This window comes from Epinephelus fuscoguttatus, linkage group LG2 (genome assembly GCF_011397635.1).
Source record: "Epinephelus fuscoguttatus linkage group LG2, E.fuscoguttatus.final_Chr_v1".
Classification (NCBI taxonomy): domain Eukaryota; kingdom Metazoa; phylum Chordata; class Actinopteri; order Perciformes; family Serranidae; genus Epinephelus; species Epinephelus fuscoguttatus.
The window spans coordinates 14,826,131-14,849,498 of NC_064753.1; the positions used below are offsets into that span (position 1 = coordinate 14,826,131).

General features: G+C 41.2%; 1 protein-coding gene and 1 pseudogene across 1 annotated transcript in view; both read left to right on the top strand.

Moving 5' to 3' along the window:
• LOC125879495 (uncharacterized) overlaps positions 1-11,287 on the top strand; it is a 31,799-nt pseudogene extending 20,512 nt beyond the window's left edge.
• A 6,726-nt stretch (positions 11,288-18,013) lies between these two features.
• Positions 18,014-23,368, top strand: part of nkd1 (NKD inhibitor of WNT signaling pathway 1) — a 44,376-nt gene continuing 39,021 nt past the window's right edge. The window contains exons 1-3 of the mRNA XM_049602055.1: positions 18,014-18,277; positions 18,382-18,414; positions 18,644-18,783. Of these exons, the coding sequence (XP_049458012.1) occupies positions 18,253-18,277; positions 18,382-18,414; positions 18,644-18,783 (198 nt within the window). The 5' untranslated portion in view covers positions 18,014-18,252. The remainder of the gene's footprint in view (positions 18,278-18,381; positions 18,415-18,643; positions 18,784-23,368) is intronic.

Here is a 23,368-nt window from a genome sequence, read left to right on the forward strand (position 1 = left end):
GTTACTATATCAGCAAGCTAATTAGCTAATGTTAGCTTTGCCAATTGGTCACATTAGCTAACACTACATAACAACTACACCTGGCAACTACTTCTACAGTGTTAATATTAAACTTTAAGTGCTGTGCAGCTACGTTTGCACTCAGTAAAGACCTCTTGTCTCGCCTGGAACAGAGGGTAGGCATCACAGGTACTGCCCTTCTATGGTTTCAGTCCTACCTCACTGATAGGAGCTTCTCAGTTAACTGAGGGGAATTCAACTCAGCTACGGCTCCTCTCACCTCCGGTGTCCCCCAAGGCTCCATTTTGGGCCCCATCCTCTTCTTGCTCTACATGCTGCCATTAGGGTTGATTTTTAAGAAACACAACATACCTTTTAACTGTTTTGCAGATGATGTACAGATCTATCTGCCCCTTAAATCCATTAGCAAGGATTCTGTACAGCCACTGCTAGAATGTTTAAAAGATGTCAAATCCTGGATGGACACTAACTTTTTAAATCTCAATGAGGATAAAACAGAGATCATTATGTTTGGATGTGACCCCTCAGATTACCCCACTGATTTTCTGGGCCCCTTCACTCCTAACATCCGTTCTTCTGTTAAAAATCTCGGTGTGACCTTTGACAGTGCTTTTAAATTCGATAAACAAGTTAGATCAGTAATACAAACCAGTTTTTATCAACTCAGGCTTTTAGCTAAAGTAAAGGGCTATCCCCCCCCCCCCAAAATCTAGAGAGGGTAATCCATGCTTTAACGTCTGGACTACTGTAACTCGCTTTATGTCGGTATTGCTACACCGTCTACAGCTTGTCCAGAACGCAGCAGCCCGCCTCCTCACTGGAAAGCGTGAACGCGAACACATCATACCAATCTTGGCCTTGCTCCACTGGCTTTCCAGTGCATTTTAGAATTGATTTTAAGATTTTATTGATTGTTTTTAAAGCTCTAAATGGGCTGGCACCCCCTTATTTAACTGAACTCCTGCACCTTCATGTTCCCTCCAGAGCCTTGAGATCAGCCAGTCAGCTATTACTGGCTACTCCTAGGACTAGGCTAAAGACCAGATGTGACAGAGCCTTTGGGGCCTAGCCTGCCCCTGCACATTAGGCCCGTTTCCACTGAAGAAGTTCCTGGTACTATTTGGGGGCAGGAACTACTACAGAAACGTCCTCTCGTTCGGCCCTCTCAACCGAGTGTCGTGTCTCCACTGAGAGAGCGGAGTACGAGGAAGGTTCCTGTAAAGTTACGGGCTGCCTCTGGATGTGACGTAATCGTTGCGCAACCATTTTGACCGGGGAGACGTAGGGACGCCGTTAGCCGATAGCGGTGTCTGTAATAACTCACTAAATGGCCCGTGAAAAAAATAATTTTCCAGCGGATGTCTTAGTTACAACATGATTGAGCTAACTGGAGTAGTTTCATGTCGTATCCGACAACGGGAGGCTTTTAACAGATGACGTCCTGATGTTAGCTTTGCTGCTGCTGTTAGCGGTCCCTGTCAGCTGATGCTTTCTAGACATTGTGATTTCCCAAAACTGAATAAATACCACACATAGCAACACAAAACTGCTTTGCTAGCTCAATCATGTTGTAACTAAGATATCCGCTGGAAAGAATAATTTTTTCTTGAGCCATTTAGTGAGGTTTTTTTTTTACATGGCGGCAAAAGCTATATGAACGAGCTAATCCTCATCTGCTGAGTTTTAAAAATGCTGGCTATTTTGTTGCTTTCTGTTGACGTCACATCCCTCCTTGAGTATATCCAGTCAGCACCAAGTAATCCCCAATCCCCAACCAGGAGTCTTTTGGGGCCGTTCTGAGTACCTACCCCGAGGCAGGGACTTGTTTAGCCCCCGTAAAAGTTCCGGAACTCTGTCCCTCGGGGGTGGTTCCTGCAGTGGAGACATCCACCGACAGCCCCGGCCCCGTAAAATTACCACGAAGTTCCTGCGGTGGAAACGGGCCTATTAGGTCTGTCCTGACCCTAGAGGTTTTTAAGTCTTTTCTCAAAACCCACTTCTTCTCTCAGGCTTTTAACTCAGGTTGAGCTGGACACCCAAACATTTTATTATTTATTTATTTTTATCTTATTTTATAACTCTTGTATTTTATTGTATTGTATTGTATTTTATCTATCTTATGGTTATTATTGTGGTGTACTATTATGTACCTCATTGTATTTGCTTGTTTATTTCTATTGTCCTGTTCAGCACTTTGGTCAACCTTGTTTTAAATGTGCTTTATAAATAAAGTTTGAGTTGAGTTGAGTTGAGTTATCTGGACACATATTCCCTACAAATACAGCATGCTAATGTTTTTAGCGTTTATAAATTAGCCTAGTGGCTAGCGAAATTTTCCTCTACTCATATGAAGCCAGGGACAACGGCAACATTTTACAAAGGTAACATTACAAAATTCAGCTCTATTACAACTCACAAGGTTCACTGACAAAACAACTGTCTTTCACTGAACACGTTTTCCAAACAAATATAACATGCTAACGTTATTAGCACAAGCCTATGGCGCTTTACACTATAAATTAGCCTAGCGACAAGCATTGATTTCCTCTACAAATATGAAGCTAGGATAAATCGCACACAAGACATAAAATACTATTTCGTGGAATTTTTATTGTCTTAACAATTTCTTGTTTCTTATCTGTGAAATAAAAGTAAATAAAAGCTTTGTTTCTATTGAGGAAAATGGTTTCAGCTTACAAAAATAGACACGAGGCCTGCATTGCCGCAACATATAGTTACATTTCTAGTGAGGTGCATGACAGGCTACGGCGTAGGGTACAGCATAGGCTCTACATCGATGCAGAGTCTACACTCTAGGTACAGTGTTGATTCTACGCAAAAGTATAAATCCCGCATAACTAGGTTAAGCGGCTGCAAACTGTAAAAGCAAAGTGCTTAGTTGAACAGCAGTGGAAAAAATTTATTTATTGTATTCATTTGGTGGAATTTCACACTGATTCTGCATCATAAAAAAGGTACTTCTACTCTAAATAGATCAGGTGAAAGATCTTGTGCATTCAAGTTACTCAGCTCTTAGCACAAACTCTTCTTCTTTACAGTCATATGGCTTAAAAACACATTCTAAAAATTCATGCTTTTTATGTTTATCTGCACATGGATAAAGTGCATGTGCATCACTGGTATGTTTCTACCCTTTACCCATCCCGCTCTCTCTGTATCTATAAATCATAGCCCTTTTAGCTACGTGCTTCACACACTGAACATGCAAGTGGGACCACCCAAGTATTTAAAACGTGTAAACCGCAGCCAATAAAAGTGTGATGCCTCAGCCCTGATAGGAGTCACTGAGGTGTAATATGAATATGTATCGAGTAGCTGGCACACACACTGTTTTAACAGGTGATTGTGAAGATCACTAACATAGAATCTCGCAGTGAGAGATTATACTTTGACCCTTATGCTCTCCAGATGTTTCCCAACATGCAAAGGGACACAGACCTGACCCTGCTCCATCCAACAATTCAAAACACCTGAAAACTAGAGAGCATTCAGAGAGCACATACCTTTGCCAAAGACTCACAGAGATTTTTGATCTACATAAGGATCTGGGTTTGCTTGAAACTACCACTAATGCTGTAGCCTACCTTCTCATTTCAAATTTCAACTATGTGAACATAGGGAAACAATTGAAATATTCAATCACTAAATGAACAGAATGAAGATTTAGAGACAAAGCTTCTCTCCGTCTCTCTCTTCCTCACTAACTGCTGTGTGCATGTGAAGATAAATTTAGTCACAATTTAAATGCATCATTTAAAATTAACAACAAATTAAGTCAATAACCAATAAATACAGGAGTTTATACACATATACAAGTGAATTTCATCTTTGAGAGATGTGAGCTACTCCAGAACATGACATAGACATTAGGCAGTGTTACACAGGTAGGAACCTTTGTGTTATGTTGGTTGCGGGGAGGACAATAAAAACTTGCTGCAGAAGTCAAACCAAAGAGACGTGTGATGAGTCATGTAATCTTCTCATAACTGACAAGTTAATCTTTGTTCTTTAATAACAGAACAAGTAACATTGTTAATATAAACTGCAAGATCTGGCATGGATTTCAACAGAAAATTAAACAGCCTTTTGTTAAACACTTAACTGTCATTACCCTTCATGTCCTCGCACTCACTGCAGACAAGCAGTGTCCCTCCTCCTCTACTGCCTGTGTTTTTTTCACCTTGTTGTTTGAAGAAGTCATGCGTTTCTTCAAATTATTTTATCTTAATAAATCACAGGATATATGGGTATGATTTTATTGAAATCAATGTAATGCTGTAGTCCATGATTACATTATGAAATTGTTTTTATATGTCTTACTTTGCAATTTTTAAAAGTCACCGGATCCAGTTCCTGTTCCACTCCCAATTTTCTCCTTGTACCATCAGGCAACGAATGGTGCAACCTCCAGCAGGATGACATCACTGGCCTCTTTGGACCCTCCACCCCCTCTCCCTTTACCTTCACCCCCACCCCCACTTTCAGAGCCAGTCGTTGGACTGTCAGCCATCCATCCAACCAGCCTTTCTCTCTCTGGGAACACGACTTCATTACAGAGATGAATTGTCTTATTGTGAAGACCCAACTGCCTCCTCTCACAGGAGAGGGTGGAGCCTCGCTGGACATCAGGGCATCGTGCGGTGACCCGGCTTCAGGGGTCAGTTCACCCACTGTTTGAAAAGCATCTCACGTAACGCATCACTGGATGACTGCCCCCTCTTCTCAGCCGAGGGCCCTCTCACAGCCACACCAAGCATCAATGCACTGAACATCTTTGTACATCTCTGACAATACTTAACAAGTGTACCTGTATGTAAAACATGATTTTTTATGCCAAAATGATCAGTTTGTTCATCTTAGAGAAGATTAAATATTTAGGATGCTTAATGATTTTTGACAAACGAAGATTTTGTCTTATTTTATTTGTTTTTCTTTTCTAGCCACATACTTTTCCCTACAGCTGTACCCCTACTTGAGCAATAATGTAGAGTACTTGTATAATTCCTCCTCTTTGAATTAGATGTTGGATTTACTCTGCAATGTGACCCTGCAGGTAATGCCCCCTCTCATGATGAAAGCAAGTTGTGGATGGTCATTTACTGGCGCAGGCAGAATTGAATGTCTTTGATGGTGGTCTATTTGAAGACTAACAGCTGACCTTGGTCACCATTGTGTAGGAAAGAGAGCAATTTCTTCAGAGGGTATGTGCGCTGTCAGGTCCAGCCAGCTTTATAAACTGTGGATGGAAAATCAGTCCTGTTTGTAAAGTAGGCAGTAGACACGCAAACCCTTGGAGGCACACATCTGTGGGGTGAGCTGTGAAGAGCCAGGTTGGTTCGAGAGTGTTTGATCAGCTCCTGGAGGAAGCAACAGTTTCCTCCTGTGGAGGACACAGTCCATGTATGTCACTGTAAACTGTACAAGCCTGAATACATGCAGGGATAGTGAAACACACGATCTACACTGTAAACCCCAATCCAACCATGAAACTAAATATTAATGTGAAGGCTACACAAATGCAGCACATTGTCAAAATGACATAAAAACTTTATGCTCACTTGACACAAAAATTCATCCCTTGGGAGCTTGACATATTTTGTATGTTAAGTCAACTTTTTTGAGTTTTGAGCTGTTTTCATTAAAAAGCTCTAAAACCCACTGTACAGAGAATTGGTTCAACACCAATCAGCAGACAGACACAGTGAGCTACTAGCTGGTGGAACATATAGCAGCTAAAGAGACAGGTATTCTCCTCAGGAGTAGGTAGAGACCAAAAACAGAGCTAAAAGTGAGTGTTGGATTTACATTCATCAAATGGCCAGAAAAAAAGAATGGTAATGTTCCTCCATAACAGCTTGATGTGTAAGGATGTAACTACTTCTAAGAAGTTTGCAATATCAACTTAAAAGGTGTTAATATACCAGTGTTCACAACTTGTTCCCACATACCCAGAGTGGCCAATAATAATAGTTAAGACATAAATTAATAATTAAGACATACCTGTTGTGCTCCAGCCATTGTCCTGCTTTCATCAAGGGTGAAATGCCTGGTTGAAGAGAAACTCAAAAGTAACATCTTTTTCACTTTGACCGTCCACAGTTTACCAGCTGATCCAAGAAATTAAACTACAGCCTTATGGGCACAAGAGGGCCTCTCTTAAAGAACAATATAATGGTAGCTTAAAGTCTTGTTTTGACCCCCTGTGGTTTAACATGATTAACCTTGCTCTAATTGTGTTGAAAGTGTACTCAGGGTGTGGTCAGTACACTGTGACATCACCGGCAGGAGTGACTACAGGTGCAACAGAACCCACTTCTCTGAACAGACTTGAAACAGTGGATCAGAGGGAAAAGGCAAACAGATTTTCAGCCCAGTGTGAAGATACACTTAGCAAATTTCAAACAGCTTTAATCTGGCATTCAAAAAATAATTTGACCAATTTTAGAGACGCTAACAGCGGGACGTTTTTGATGCCAGTGGTTGGTGAAGTACATGAAAGCCATACTTGAGTAAAAGTACAGCTATCTTATCAGAAAATGACTTTGGTAAAAGTTAAAGTTGCCAATTAGAATATCACTTGAGTAAAAGTCTTGAAGTGTCTTATGAGTATCAAAAGTAATTTTATTATATTAGATGTAAAGAAGTATTTGAAGTAAAAGTATAAGTAAATACCAGTAATAAAAAAGCAAGCATTCAGAATTCTGAGGATTGAGAAGATTATTTCCTCTCAATATGTATACCACCTTAAAAATAAAGCCTACATTACACTTGAAGAAAAACAAGGTCTTTTTTTTCCAACATTAAGAATTTAAGAAAAACGTTTGATTATCCAGGGCTGACACAGTGCGGTGGAGCAGTCACCCCACAGTTAGAGTACCTGTCACAAATCTTTATCTCCTTTAATCATTACTCGCCCTCTCTGCTGTGGGACGCCATTTTCTGCCTCTATCATGAAATCGGTCTCATTGTCCAGTGAAATGTAGCCGCTTGCATGTTGCATCTATTCTGACAGGTAGCCAAAGTCATTTGTTAGTTGTGAGCTGTGAGAGCTCTTGTTTGCACTTGCCCTTATGTGATTAGTCTATGATCTAACTTGAAAGCTGGGATCGCTGATTCCCCAAACCTTCCAATTTTATTCTGTGGAAACAAAGTAACAAAAATGCTTAGGACACAGGAATAAATAGATACTGGAGTACAATTTGAGTAAAATACTTTTATTCCAATACATAGAAACTTATTGGGGGTAAATTTGAATAAATATATACATTTCATTTAGAAAATGATTTTAGTAAAATAGAAATACAAAAACTTGAAGGAAAGGAAGACACAGATAATCCCAGAAAATACTGTGACAAAGTATTAATACTTCATTAGGCTACATTAGGCAGTTGACCCATCACTTTGATCTGGGGTGAAACATCTTGACAAAATTTACATCCATGTTCCTCACAGACTAATTTACTGTTAATAGCATCATTAAGTAAAAAAAGTAAAGTAACTGGCTGATGACACTCCTATCAACGCTATGTAGTTTGTGTATAGTGCTAATTAGCAAATATTAGCATCCTAACATGCTGGACTAGGACATGAACGTAGTAGCCTGAACGTTTTACCTAGTAAATCCATTATAAGTGTATTGCCATACTGATGCTAGCATGTAGCTCACAGCTCTGCTGTTTGACAGAGCTGTATGTTGAGTTGTTTTCTTTAGCTTTGAGGCAAATTGGTGAGTACCATATCTGTTGTTTCCAAAGCACAACCCTGTTGAGCTGCACACATTCATGGAGATGTTCAGTACAGTCACAGGATCCATAATGTGGATGTAATGGGGGGAAAAGCAGATGCTTTCTAGTGTTATTCCAGTCCTTTCCCTCAGCACATAATGACTGAAGCCATGAAAGTTGTTTTGAAAGAAAGAATTCTGCTTAGAGTTGAAAACTTGAAATCTAACTTTGTTTTGTCATTACAGTCGGACCATATTCAAGTGTTGAGTCTGGCACTTAAGACTACTTTGGCTTGTGCCAGAAACAGTGCTATAAAAGGAATCAATATGCTTTATTAGTTATTTGTTCATTGTAACGTACAGTCGTTGAAACATTTTATTGAGGTAAAAACCAGCCAGTAAAGAATTAGTGTTGCTTTTACTGCCTTTCTTCTGAAATGTCCTCGCTGCTTTCTTGCCAAGCAGCTACAGGCAGAATTCTGTGGGGGTGGCTATGAGCCAACTCAGAAATGTTTTATTGTTGTGGAAAAATTATTTTAAGTACTTGCTTTACAATGCAGCTTGAGGCATGCCTGTTCCTGCTGACAGCAGTCTGTAGCTTTTGTCTGGTTAAATGATATGCTTTACAAGATTTTTTTTTTTTTAAAGTAAACACATAAAAAGAACAATGTCAAAACAGTATGTTGTGAAATGCTCTTTGGAAGAGTTCTGCTCAGAAAGTGCTTCAAATGATGTTTTATTTTTCTGTTGAGTAAGATCAGTGAATGCATGAGTCTTTAAATGTACTTGATCACCTCTCATTGCAATGCTCTGTTCTCTTTAAAGAAGTGTAAAGTGCAGTGTTATGTTCATTCAGGCGGGAATAACGCTGTGTGAAATGAATTAAATAATTTCTTGTAGCTTTAATTTCTTGTTCCTCCCAAGAATGAATCTCTTAGTAAAATGTACAACAGAGTATTCTGTCAAGATACATAAAACCAACTTATCATGGCAATTTTTTAAGCTGCATAAACCTCTGAGGTATCTTTTTTACACATATGTTGTTGGCCTTTTGCCTGTAATGCTACATCCACACAAATAGGTTTATGTTTTAAAACACCTGACTATTGCTCCTTTATGCCTAATGTCCACACTTTTTAAAACCCTTTAGACGGAGACTTTTGAAAATGATGACACATACATCCATGTCGCTTCCCAGTTGGTCAAGCCAAAACACACATTTTGTAATTTCATCATTCTTGTATGGGTACTCCTTTCCTTTCCCTTGATCGATAATGATCCTGGTACCGCTCTAATATTTTTGCCGTATCTGCTTTGCAGTAACTCCCAATCACTGCTTTCATCTGCATCGAACACCTAATAGTCATGTGTTGCTTTCAGTAGCTGTTCCCCCTCTTCATCGGTCCAAGCAAAGGAATCTTTCGTCTTTTTTTTCCTCCGTAGTAATTTCTGGAACTAAGCAACCAACCGTTGAGTAGAGACAATCTGCTCCCTGTTAACACTGGCATACACATGCCCAGTGTACGTAAATGGTCATGTGTCTTCATACGTGTACAGAGATTATTTCTGAAATGGTGCTAGAGCATAAAGAAAACATGTTAATGTGGAAGTAGCATGACATTTTTCACCTTATTTGACAGCTCCAGTGTAGACTGAATCACTGTGAGATCATGCTAACAACAACAGTCACTGCTGCGTAAACAACTGGCAATTGATTTTAATCGCGATCTGAGATATGTAAAATTGTACATTTCTGTTGTCATTTTCAGCCATAACTTTAATGTTTATTAAACATGACCGTGTTTATTGTTATGCACTGTGTCACTTTGGTAGCTGTCTTTGATACAGAAAATCTAGAGGCACAGATGCTACACAATGTGCTGCTAAAAAGCTAACATTGGTTTATATTCATTATATTTTCTCTACATTGCCTTAGACTCTAAAACAATCGAGGCACTGGTAGATCAGCAACTCCTGTGTTCTGCTTTGTAAAATTACTGTTTTTGGCAATGGAGTCTTGAGATAATGGCTTCACTTACTATACTCTTAAGGTCTGTCTGACAGCTGTGGAAAAGCAGTGAAAATATTTTATGTCATTCACATAATGGATATTGATTTTTTGAGGTGGGCCTCTTTTTAGGTGGCTGAAGGCTAACCAGTTGAGGCAGCATTTGCTCAGTGCCATTTTATTTCATGTATGCGACACAGGGATTTTTCTACCCAGAAGTTATTGTTGAACAAAGAATCGATTTGTCATTTCTGAAGTATTTTACATGTTTTGCAAAGGTTGGAGGACACATCTATGGGATGGGTGACCTTGGTGGCTTCTACTGTACTTCTACATCTTCATGAAATACCCTCATTTACAACAAAGACTGTGTTGAATATTTCCCAACAACAAACTAACTTTTACCTGTTTAATGGCAAATCTGATGAGTCATGATACTCACTGTCAAGCTGTGACAAGAGAATCAGGTCAACCTGGTAGTGTGATACTTATCAGTAAAGTTATGTCTTTAGATTTTCCGTTCTCCCAAAAAGAGAGAGAAATTGTCTGGCTTGTTTTTCTGTGGATCTGTGGGTGAAAGGTCACAGGTTTGTGGACAGGAAGCCTTTCTGCAATGAGAGCCTAGAGTCTCACTGCGCCAAGCCATAGCTGTGTTATTCCGAAACAGGCCTCCTCGCTGTGGAAAGTGCTGCTAAATATTTGGGTATTAGCCTGCCATTGTTTTCCTGTGTGGACCCCAGCCTCACGTCTCAAGCCGAATGCCCTGAAGATGATATAACACTCAGTGCAATTTGATCGTGGCCTCTGCGATTGAACCCAAGCAGAGAGTGCAATTTCAAAGCCTGCAGAAACTATTCAAAACACCAGCGGCCCGTTAACGGCCCAGGATAATGAATTCCATGGCGGTGCAGGCCTCTATGTGTGGGAGACTCCGAGCTTAGCTAAATAAACCTTGTCTGGCTGAGTGGCCCCACTGGTGCCCAGTCCTGTGGGGATGAGAGCAGCCTGGTCTCTCACAGGTCACTGGACGGGCTCAGTGTTAATGACAGCCTCGTTTACTCTAAACCCATTGTTACATCCACTAGCAACATCCCACAAGTCACACCTCTACTCTGTCACTAAGGATAGGCTACTGTTGGCAAGGGCATTGTTAGCGGCTCAGCTTGAGATGACAAACTGCGTCTACAGTGGGTTCACAGGAGTTGTGCTGGTTGAAGCTGATAGCAGAGATCACTAGTCTTCCCTGTGGTGGGAGTGACAGGCTCTGATTTTTTTTTCTCTTCTCTCTTCATTAACTATTCACATTTGCACCTTATGTGCAGATCACCATCGCCACTCCACGTGAGTCCAAGCAGTTCAAAGGCAGCATTGCTTGGAAGTGTGCACGCCACCCCAGGAGTCGCCGGGCCTCGGACACCTGCAGGGTGGTGGGTGCTGAGAGCTGGGGCGTGTTTGGATCAGGGACTGAATTTTCCTCTGAAGATGAGGAAAAGGTTTATGGCATGCTCCCATGAGAGTGTCTCCTGCTCTTTGAAGCTCCTGTCTTGGTGGCTGCTCTTATCTTGGGAAAGGATTATTTTATCTCCTCCTGTCCCTTTCTTTCTCTTCTTCTTCTTTTGCTTCTTCTTCTTCTTCTCTCTCTCTCTCTCTCTCTCTCTCTCTCTCACTTTCCATCAGCGCAGGTTTTGTGCGGATCTCTTAGGAGATCTTCTCCTTGCCCTTGCTCTTTCACTCCACTCATTTCCAATTTCCCCCCTTTCAGAATACACCCATCCCTCTTTTCACCCCCGCCCCCACTCTCCTCTCCCTGCTTCCTCTGCTGCACCCCACTCTCTTTTTCTTTCCCCCTATCTCCTCTATTCTACCCTTCCAACACATGACAGACTGTGTAATTAATGAGCATCATAAACCTCTCTTTCTATTAGCTACCCATTAGTAAACCTGGCAAGCCTGTCATTTTGGACAAAAACACACAGCTCCTTCATTTGATCCCCACATCAAAGGGGGAACCCCACTGTTTTCGGCTGAATACACTAATTGTGTCCTCGTTCTGGATGGGGCTACACCCCCACCGCTTCAAAAAAGCAGCCAGTGCCGAGTGCAGATAGTAAAGAGAAGTACAGAAGCAGAAAGTATTGATTATACAGGCCTAAATTTGGAGAGTTTTGAATGTTGGAAAAATTAACAGTCGTTCAGCGGCGTGCCTGAAAGTCTGCTCGAGTGTATGTTTATTTACCGCACATCACTTGCTCTGTTCAGCTTTACTGTAGACACATTTTGCCAAAGAAGAAAAATCAGTGGGCTTAAGGCCCTGTTACGAGAGTTTTACATGCCGCTGTTGGGATAAAAAGGAATTTTTAAGTGGGATGGTAAGGATTCCCCTATTTTACACTACAAACCAGTCAATAAACAAACCATGCCATATGTAAAATATGGCATAAGCAAGCTTATTTCAGGAATCTTGCTAAGATAAATCTCATCTGCAACATTTTTTAAAACTCTGATGCTTGCATACAGTGTAGTCTCACCACCTTCATTGTAATTTCTCTGCAGTTTAATTATTTTTTGTGTTAATATGACGAAACAAATTGAGACCAAAACAAGCTTTAAAGCATGTTTGATAACTACACTTAAATTTACTGAAACTGCACTATTTTACACATACACAACCCATTATTATAAACACTTGTCGTCTTAATTACTATGTGCATTACAAGATTTAGATAACAATTTCCAATGTAAAATGTTTAAACCACATCATTTGTGCCTGTGATGGGTGTATGTGTTATTTCTCTTGTATACATTTGCCATATAAAATGGTTTGAAATGGTCTTACGGAGCATTAAATGCCCTCAAGGGAGGGAGCTGCTGCCTGATAGTTTGTATAAGCTAAATAAATACATCAAAGGTATCATTAAAAGTATTTGGTTGCATCTGCTTTGACAGTGAATTTTACTCCACTTAGCAACAAGGCATTTGTGTAAAAGCTCAAAATACAACAATGTGTCCAAGGACCTTGTGAATCCAGGCTATTTCCATTGCTCCCAGTATTCAGAATGACCAACGCATGCCAGGCTGTCTTTCCCTCCCTGCAGACCCTTCGCCTGACACATCACACGCTGGGCCACCACAATGGGCTGAGTCACCACCGCTGCAGGAATCAACACTGTACTTCAGTCACGATTGTCTTCTGCCCTTTATAACATCTATGCCCTTTTGTTCCTCAAGATAAAGGCAACAGTCACATGTTTGAGCTTTAAGCGCCCAGCAGCTGCTCCTCTCTCCCGCTATATGCCTCACATCCCCCTCCTCACCACCAGGCAGCATTCCCTCCGGTGGGCTCTCCAGGCATCAGGCCCCTAACATTGTTACAAGGACATAAACACAGACAAACCATTAGATCCCCCCCAATCTGGCCGCCTGAAAGCCCCCCATTATGTCTGTTTCCAGGGAGAATGCTGAGTTTTATGGTGGAATGAGCCGGAGTTGGCCACCAAGGTAGGAGCTCCCTCAGGTCAATAAATACCTACATCAATCAGGCAGGTATCTAAAGAATTTAGCTTTTGTTCTGTAAAGCTTTTCCACCATAAAAGAAGAAGCTCAACCGAATTCAGGAGACACATTTCCACTGGATTTGACGAATGCCTCAATAAGAGCCAAATATTTACTTCATTTATTCTCTAATTTGATGAGGTGTCAAGCTAAAATAATTGCATCCCACCATAATGGGGATTGATTGGAGGTTTGGGGGCTCACGTCCATGAGATGGAACTTTAGCTTTAAACCCCCGCCACCTCCTCTCTCGCAGGCATCAAAGGCGAAGCTTGGAAATAGGGCCCGCAAAGCCATCTCTCCGTTGGCCTCTTCAAAGGACAGGAAGTGTGTCAGAGGGACAGGCCTTCTTTCCCAGCAAATTCAGGCGAGTTGCTATAATAACAAGCTCATCTGTGTGTCTGTGGCAGACTAGTTCAAAGGGGAGTCTGATTCCTCTTGGTACAACATGTGATGATAGAGTCAGGATGCGGAAACCACTGTTTAGTAGAAATGCAACTGGAGGGCTGCATTAGAGACATATGTCCAGTGTATAGTCACATCCCCAAAGATGTGAAAATCCTCCACTGAAAATTGGGGCCAGATTACATTTTTGATCTTGACTTCTCGAGAAATCATCCCAACTCAGTTATATTTGCATATGTCACCTTTGGCTATTAGCTGCTTAACTATGTGCAGGAATTTATAGGACTTCTCCTGCAGGTAGGTGATGTACTAAACTCCATGACTGCTAGAGCTGGATTTATAGCTGTGCGTTAAGGTGTTGCACAGCTTATGGTTTATATGTGTAGGCTCCTTATCAGTGCTGTAGGCTACACCATAACAAAAATGTACGTCAGGGCTACTTCACAGAGACAGCATGGGGACTGCAAGAATTGTGATTGGTCAGCATGGGCTACTTGTGTGTTCTCCTACAAGTTTCTGGTGTGGTTAGAGATTGTTGATAGAACCAAATGAAATACTCACAAAGGTACCGCAACACATTGACAGATTCTGCCTTTCGTGTTTTCTGAGTGTTTTTTCAGTGCTGGTTAGCAAATTTCCCTCCAGTGGTAATACCAGAGACATGAGCACTTATACTGTAGGAGTTTATAGGAGAATATTGGTGTGTTTTTTTCTACCATGGAAGAGAACTCAACGTTGATTTATGCTTGACACATTTGCAAGGGTAGCAAGTGTCCACACAGATGAAGTGACATCACATCATCAGACATGCCCCTTTGCTGGGGCCCTGTGCGATGGGTTTTCACCTGTCCCTGAGCAGAGGAAATGGACGCGAGTTTTTGATATGCTGCCCCCCATAGTTGGGAGAATATTGATTTGCCACAAGGCGAAACTCGCAGAAAGTATAAACGTTCCAAACGTTACCTTGTCACAATCGCACATCAGCTCAGGTCTGTGTGACTGTCCATGCAGAGAGCAATTGTAAGGCTATATTTTCGCTGAGGGGTGCTGCACAATATAAATATGCATGTATGACTATGTACGTGCACGCACTTACTGAGGAGATACAGAAAAACATTAGTTGGTGTGACCTGTGTTCCGTCGCTTTAGACGCAATTTAGATCTGGATTGAATGTGACAAAATTTCTACTATCTTATTTTTAATGGAGTCGGACATCCAGTTTTCTCTTTGCTGAAGCCACTCATGCTCCCTAGGCACATCATCTATCCATTCGTCATCTGTACCATCATTAGTTGCTTTAAAACTCCATCCTGACTGCAATGCGCCTGCAGTGAAAATCCCTTGCATCCAAGATATTTTATGAATATGAAAAGCAGGTGCAAAACTGTCCTGGCAACTTTCTGGTTGTCTCAGCTGGTTCACTACTGCAAATTTAGCTGACCCTGACCGTCACACTTTGATCTGCTGCTGATCTTAATTTGCAAACTTTGAACACATTGAACATATTTCTTTTATTTTCTGACAGGCCTCTTATCATATACTCTTCAAAATTTAAAACAAATGTTTCGATAGCCCATAAATTATGGTCTAATAGCCCATAACTATTTACAGACTGTTGTTCCACCTCTTGTCAATAGGAGGTGCTTCAGCACCCTCAGCACCCACCTTCCTGCGCCCATGTGCAGAAATCTCACAAGGCTCTATGACGGCAAATTGCTGCTGTGTCTTATACGGATGTTTAACTGCTGTCTGGATGCCAAACCAGGCCTGTAAACTTCAACATTAGAGGCCATACCACCCAACCATGTGGTAGCCATTTTGTCATTGAAGCAGCTCCTCAACAAGTCTGTTTGCTTTTACAGATGTTGAGTTTTGAGATTATGTCCTAAAACTGAACAAAGTCTCCCCAAAGATTTTAATCTGCTGTTTTTAGACTCAAAAGGAAAAATACACCATGACACAGAAATGACAACAGAGGAGTTTTGATCTAAAATTAGACACCCAGCATTTGAAAAACATGGCGTGTTTTTTTGCAGCTTGATTGATAACACAAAAACACCCACCAAGCTGCACTGGCTGACAGCCCTCAGAAAACCTTTTTGATGACAATTTGTTGCTAAGTGTGTTATTCAAATGTATTTAAGTGACTGTTTTTGAAGATGAACTATTTGATGCACTGAAATGTGAAACATGTGCTGTTATATTATAAAATCTAATTACAGTACATCAATGACACTTCGTTTTGGGTGATTTATTTGATTATTTGAAATTTAAAAACACATGACACTTTATACACATAATGCACAGACACAAAAAACCTTCTGGAAATGCTGCAGCAAACCCTATATTATTCATTCATTCATTCATTTTCTAACCGCTTCTTCCTCTTGAGGGTCGCGGGGGGGCTGGAGCCTATCCCAGCTACATCGGGCGAGAGGCAGGGTACACCCTGGACAGGTCGACTATCGCAGGGCTGACACATAGAGACAAACAACCATTCACGCTCACATTCACACCTACGGACAATTTAGAGTCTCCAATTAACCTAGTCCCCAATCTGCATGTCTTTGGACTGTGGGAGGAAGCCGGAGTGCCCGGAGAGAACCCACGCTGACACGGGGAGAACATGCAAACTCCACACAGAGGGGCTCCCACGCCCGGGATCGAACCGGCAACCCTCTTGCTGTGAGGCGAGAGTGCTAACCACCACACCACCGTGCCGCCCACCCTATATTATTTATAACCAATATTTCATTTTCATATCTAGTGCTACTGTGAAATTGAGATTCTTTGGGTGTAAATGCTCAAGAAAACACATTATGAATCAAAGTTAGTCTTCCTCTTATATCCACAAAAACAGAGGGCAAGAAATGTATAAAGATAGTACTGATACACTTTTTAATATGCATTTCCCCCTAATCATAGCATGAATAATTTCTCTTTTAGGGTTGGTTTTCACTGCATTTCAGTGAGAAAGAACAATATAGCTATTCTGGGATCAGTCAGCAGTCACAGATGAAAGACTGGAAAAAAGAATGCATGCACAATTCTTAAACTTGATTCATGTTTGGATCATGCATTGCTAACTATTAAACAGTGATGTGGTTTCTCTGTAGAATTTCTGAACCTTTACCAATGCTTCCTCACATGATGATGCCCACAGTGTGTATGAATTACTGTTGCACTGAGCCACTTGCAGCGTGGCATGACACATGGCACAGTGGCTTCTGTCTTTTATTATATAATTGAAGACTTCAAAAGAATCTTAGCCTGCTTTCATCTGCTGCCTCAGTCTAATAAGACTCTGATTCCTAAACCTTATTCTCATGTCAAAGACCCCAAACAGACAGACACATGCTGACCACAGCACCCAGTGTGATAATGATTTTATCCCCAGGAAGCTCATCTGAGAGGATTTTTGCTGGTGCGATTTATCACAAAAATGAGAAACTTTATAGGTCATGAGAGGATCCACACAGTCATTTAATCCTATGCTGGCATGCTCTATCAAGGGTGTTCATTCATGATTAATTATAGAAAATATATTGTCACTAATAGGCTACTTTGTGGTGTTACATGTAGGTAATTGAATCAATTAAAGAAGAATAATCAATGCTGCTCCAATGAGGCAAACTCTTTATATCTTAACTCTCGTTTGGCTAATTTTATTTGCTCTCATTTAAAATGTTGCAAACAGCATGTAGTGATTTTGTCTTATTTAAGTTGAGGTGGTTGGTCCCGGATCTGTTAATGTCCTGGGACCTCTGCAGCAAACCTCGGAAAGCCCACAGACCTCAGTTGTGGGAACCACAGACAACAATAAGTGTCTTCACATGTACTTGTTTCCAATGTGGGTGAGGTGTAAATGCTGATATGTCGGCGACTGAAATTAAGGTCTTCTTGACACTCCATCTGCGCTTTGAAGAGACAGCTGAGCGAGCTGCGTCAAGTCAGACAGAAAAGTCAATCAACACCGGAAGTTAAAACATTAATTGTCATAATAAAAAAAATGACATAAAACGAAATTGACTGCTGTGGAGTTGTTTCTGAAACGGCTGATTTAAGCAGATGGTTTAACTGCAACTTGCCTAAGTTTACGGTAAATTAACTTCGCAACAAAAAACATTAAGGCTCACTGAACAATGTTTCTCTGGTTTTATGATTTATAATTTCCAGGGCTATCATAGCTATGATATAAGCTATTTGTTTCTTTTCAAGACTTAACAGTAGTTGGCTACATCTCATCTGTACTTTTGTTTCGCTAAGGCTGTCCCGTCAATTAAGTCTTTTATTCTGAAAGTGCTGGCCGGAAGTTGTGTATTCTGCTGTGTGTGCCTTGTCAGCGACGGCGCTCTGGATCAAAGGCTCGCTTGGCTCTCCAGTCATACGGTCCTGTACTGAGCGCAGTCTGCCCTCGGTCTCCACGGACGCTCCTCTGTCTGGATATCGCAACCGGTTTCTTTTTTCTGTCTCTGGATTATATTCTTCTGATGGTTTTCAACTCCAACTCGATGCATAGAAATGGGTAAACTGCACTCGAAACATGGTAAGGCTCCTTTCTCCTCAGAGAAATCACAGCTATAGTTCTTGTGGTGCTGCGAGACTTTCGAGTAACACTATTCATTGTCTTCTGACTTTCTTTCTCTCAAGCCGCTATTTGTAAACCGAGGGAGAGTCCAGAAGGTAAGCGCGCTTATTTTTATTTTCCTTATGGTTTATGATAAAGTCTGATATTTCGGTCAGTTTGTGAACAGCAGCAGAAACAATTTCCAGAGTGAGCTGTCTCAGCTCGTTAGAGCAGCGTTACAGCCAAGTGTCCGACTCTTTGAAGATGGACCGCTTATGGAAAACATGAGTGCAGCGCGAGGACATGACTCTTTGTAGCTACTAATAATGCGCTTCTTTGTTTCAGGCGACAGTTTTGTAGTCAATGCCTGTTTGGCGAGAAAGGGAATCGACGACTGGCTTGTGAAGCAGAAATACTATTGCACGAGCTCTCGCCTCGAGCAACAGGACTGTCACCACAAGAATAACTGCGGTTTGACTACACGGGTGAGTACGAGTCTGTCCACGAGGTTCACGTAGTTGGGGTGAAGTAGTAGCGGAACGGAGGCTTGTTAAATGGTGTCCTCGCGGTGCTTGTGCGCAATTCACGTAATTAGGACGAGGTGTTTTATTCAAGTATACGCATTCAGGCATGTCACCTTATCTTCTGCAGGAGGCTACACTTGGTCTCCAGGTTATGTCTGTCACACTCTTCAAAGTGCTGACAAACTTTCTCAAAGCTTTGTTTGTGGGAAAACTTTTAATATTCATGTGAGTTAGATGTTGCAGATGTCACACAAGGAGATTTTTGCCAATCACTGCTGCACTTAAAGTTGAAAATTCACACACACAAGGCAAAAACCATCTAGTCTTACCTTTGTTTTTCTGTTTTGTCACCACTCCTTTGGTAGACATCTCATCCACTCATGTAGGGAACAAATGTTGGTGCCATCCTATGCACTGATCCCAGGCTTTTTTTTAAGGGAACAATAGATCAAGCCTGAGTTGAAAGCATTTCTGTGTGACAGTCTGGTGACAAGTGTGGATTGTAAAGGCTGGGGAGAAATGTTGGAGGTCATGCTTGTTTTGTATTTTGGCATTGCCGTAAACACTGTGCTGTTGTTGTCAAGTGGGGAAATCCTTTGGAATTGCTTCAGAGGAGCCTTAAGCCTCTTTGGTTAGCGAGGCCTTCCTCAAAGGCAGCATGTTTGAGGAATTGGGAGCCCATCAAGAAAAAAAAGGGAAATCAGTTCTTCCACCCACAATCCAGACACTTTGAGCAGGAATGCATCTTTTTGTTAAATGCAGCCCAGAATCCAGGATCTCTTGCATTTTAACACATTAGAGCATGTATTCTCGTGTGGTGTTGTTTGGCATGCTTTTCTTTAAAATGCTTGGAAGTTCCTTTAGTTGCCAGTTTGAAAAACTAGAATCCTATCATCATTAGCATGTAGCTGCATGGTGAAATAGCAAATGTTATTTTCCTTTCTCCTTTCTCATTTGCTTTTTATGACTTTTGCTCACACAGCATGCTGCAGATCTCCTGTAAAGGTCATGTTATACCGTGCATTTAAAGTAACGATCATGCAAGCAAGACACAACTGCACATGCTGGGTTGGATTCTTGAAAAAAAAGAGCTGTGGTATGAGGATGTATGCTTGTATGCTGGTGAGGAGAAGGCAAACATCAAACTTGAGGAAGTTTTAGGCAACAGAAATATCTGCTCATTCCTTATGCCTAAGTTAGGTCCAAAGTCCACCACTGTTTTGTCTTCTGCTGCAAGGTGTTTCTGATAGCTTTGCAATGCCCAGTGGGATAGGGATGAGAGAGGCAGTAGTGCTTTTATAGATGTCAGTTAAGTGTGACCTGCAAGGGATTGAATGAGGTACAAGTGGAACTGGCTTTACATGTTGCACCCACATGGTGTCAAAGTTGCTAATCCTGACGTGCCCAAAGCTGCAATAAACGGCTTCATATAGTAACAGGAACCCACTCGCTGCAAGCTCTGTGTCTCCAGGCCTTTCTTTGGAGATTGGCTCTATGAGAAACACCTGAAACTATGTTTATTTTCTAAAGCATGAGACGCCGCCGCAGCAGAAAAGCTATGCCATTTACATGGTTGCTTATGCGTTGAGTGGGCCTCGTACACTTCGGGCCATTTAGGCATTTCAAACCACATTATTACCATGCAATTACCAAACATTATTACCAGAAAAACAAACATTCATTATTTTGTTCCTTGTAATATCCATGCACTGCTTTCCCTAACAACAGTGGTGTGTGAAGTTTTGGCCCAGGACGGACCAGGAGTTCCTGCTGAAAGGGCTGGATGTTTTTAAAAAAATTGGAGTTAGTGGAGCTCAGTTTGTATAAATAATTCAAGTCTGGGTGCCTAATGGCTTTTATAGCTCAGAGGGAAAATGAATAAAAGAAGAAAGGTGTTTCCACCATCAGTACGTATTTGGGTGCTTTCCCCTTCTGTTTTGTGATTATAAAGTGCATGCAAAATCTTTAATATTTAATTTTCAAGTTTAAACAGTTTGTCTGCTTCTTGCTCGCTCTGTATTTTGACTGTTATAGAATATATTTCTACACTTTTATAAAGTCATAGTTTGAATAAGCAATGCACGGAGGAAGAATCGTTCACACAAGGAGGACTTTGGCGTTCAGACTTTGATTTCTGAATGGTACAATCCCATGTTGAGTCTGTTCACACACACTGAGAATGCGGATGCATTTTTTTCTGTTTCCTCTCACCATGGTGCCACCACTACTGGAGGGTAGTGCTGAATTGTAAAATGAGGAAAAGTGGGGAAAAAAAAAAAAAAAAAGTTGTCAGTTCTTACACAGGCTGTGTATTCTGTAGTTGCATGGTTGTCTTGCCACTGTGCTGATCATCTGCACCGCATAGGGGAGATGTTCTATGTTTCTGTACCCACACACATTTTCACTGCAGCTGAAATGTAAAGGTTTTTCTGATATGACAGAGTTTACAGGATGTGTGCTTTAATTAGGGCTGTAAGTCAACTAAAAAAAATCTTAGTCGACTAAAATTCTATCTACTCTTCAACCAGTCAATAAACTAAATCTGCTACTGATTGCATTGTGCACTTTTTTTTTTCCTGAGGCCAGCGTATTTATTGAATTCATTGCAATGGGAGTGTCACATATTTACATAATTCTACAATGCCAGCAGTGTGATGAGGTGCTGAGCGCTGCACATTCGGTGCTTTTTTATGGTTTCCAAGAGTTGAAGAATATTCAACTTTAGGTAAAACGCTGAGCTCTTTACTGTCACTTAGCTGTTCAATCACAGTGGAGTAGCGTCAGGACAAAGACCAACTGTAGCAACAATAATGGAAGAAAAATGGCCACATAGACTGGTGGGCTTTTACTCTCTCTTTCTGTCCTTCAGTTGTCCCCTCATCCAAAGCAAGGGCCAGTGTAAGTACTCTAACCCGTGTCGACATTGTAGCAGCCAAATGCGACCAAAGTGTCTCAGCTTAAAAAAAAAAAGTGCCGTATTGACCAACCAATAGGCAAACCGACCCATAAGGTGTCCGCCATGGCTTTAGTACCACCGGCTTGTCTTAGCTTTTAGCAGCTGTCAGCAGCTTTTCTAAAGCTCAAGAAACATCAAACTTAATAATGGTAATTTTGCATTTGGCATGTGTGGTGTGAGCACCATGCTAAGTATTATAATGACAACATCTATATGTGTCAGAGCATTGCATTCAGCATTGCTGATGCTAGGTTTATTAGTTCAGCTGGTTTTGTTCACATTAGAGTTGAATGACTGTTGAAGAAGTGTTACTCAATTGTGACATTGTCCCAACACTTGCAGAGCACTTATGTGAACACTCTTAAAGATTACATCTAATCAAAACGATTTCAAATCTTGAATTATCTGTATTTTTATGTATCTCAAGCTTTCTGTAAAGAACATGTTCGCCGTATCACATGCTTAAACTGTAGTAGAAGTCTCAACACTCTGTGTGAAGAAGTTCAAAAAGTCGACCCCACTGTGCTTTCAGATAAAAACAGAAGCTAACCTCTGAGGTGAGAGAATGTGAGTCAACTCTCTTAGCTTTAAAAGCTGTCTTTATTGTATAGAATACCTGGTGAGATAGTTATTTATAGCCGCTGTTCTTTGAGCCCCCCTCCCAGCTGAACCAGGGTCCAGGAGAATGTGGGTCGGGTGTCAACAGTAGGGAGTCCACGCTTGGAATTCTTTTGATCTGATCTTTTCCAAACCATATTCCCTGTAGGAGCGATGCTAGTTTCATACAAGTCATTGTTTTGAAGAGCTTCTCACATCAGCAGTTTGTCTTCATTAATGGTTTTAAATTGAAATTTGCGGTCGAGTACGCACAGATAGATTGAGACATAAAGATGCACTCGAGAGCCTAATGACATTTCCATGCAGACACCCATTCATGAGTTCTGCATTCAGATGTCAGATGACGTTTGTTTGAGCGTGGCAGACAGTGAGTGAGTGGTGCGGGCAGATGGCTCCGTGGGTCTCAACACATGAGATCCAGGTCATGCGAGCTGCGGCACACTTTCTCCCCTGTGTACTGCATGTTGTCAACGTCTATCCATAAATTTGATATGTCATGGGCACCCTGTAGAATTATGTTGCTGACATAGGCATTGATTGGGTGGAGGGTTTTCACGACTTATGATGTGGAAGTTCAAATATCTGTTGGGTAGTTTATTAGGTTGCTTCTCTTGGCAGATGAAAGAAAAGTCATTTATTTTGTAGCATGTTGGTAGTTAAGGCCTTTACACACTGGGTGTGTGATGAATAAATGACACGAAAATGCAAAATACTTATTTTTGATCATTTTGTATCAAAACTATTCATACTGGCAGTGATGCAATTTGCGACAGTTGCAACACCTGCTCAAAAAAAGTTTTTGATTCAAATAGAGGGGAATACAGTGATCCTGTTGACCCAGAGCTAAGACCCTGGGCTAAGTTGTTGTATAGCCTAAGCTACTGTAAGCTATTTTATTGAGTTTGCTCCAAGCAAAATGCTCTGTGTGATTTTTAAATTCCTTCTGGTACACAGCTAAGCAGTGTATTTGTC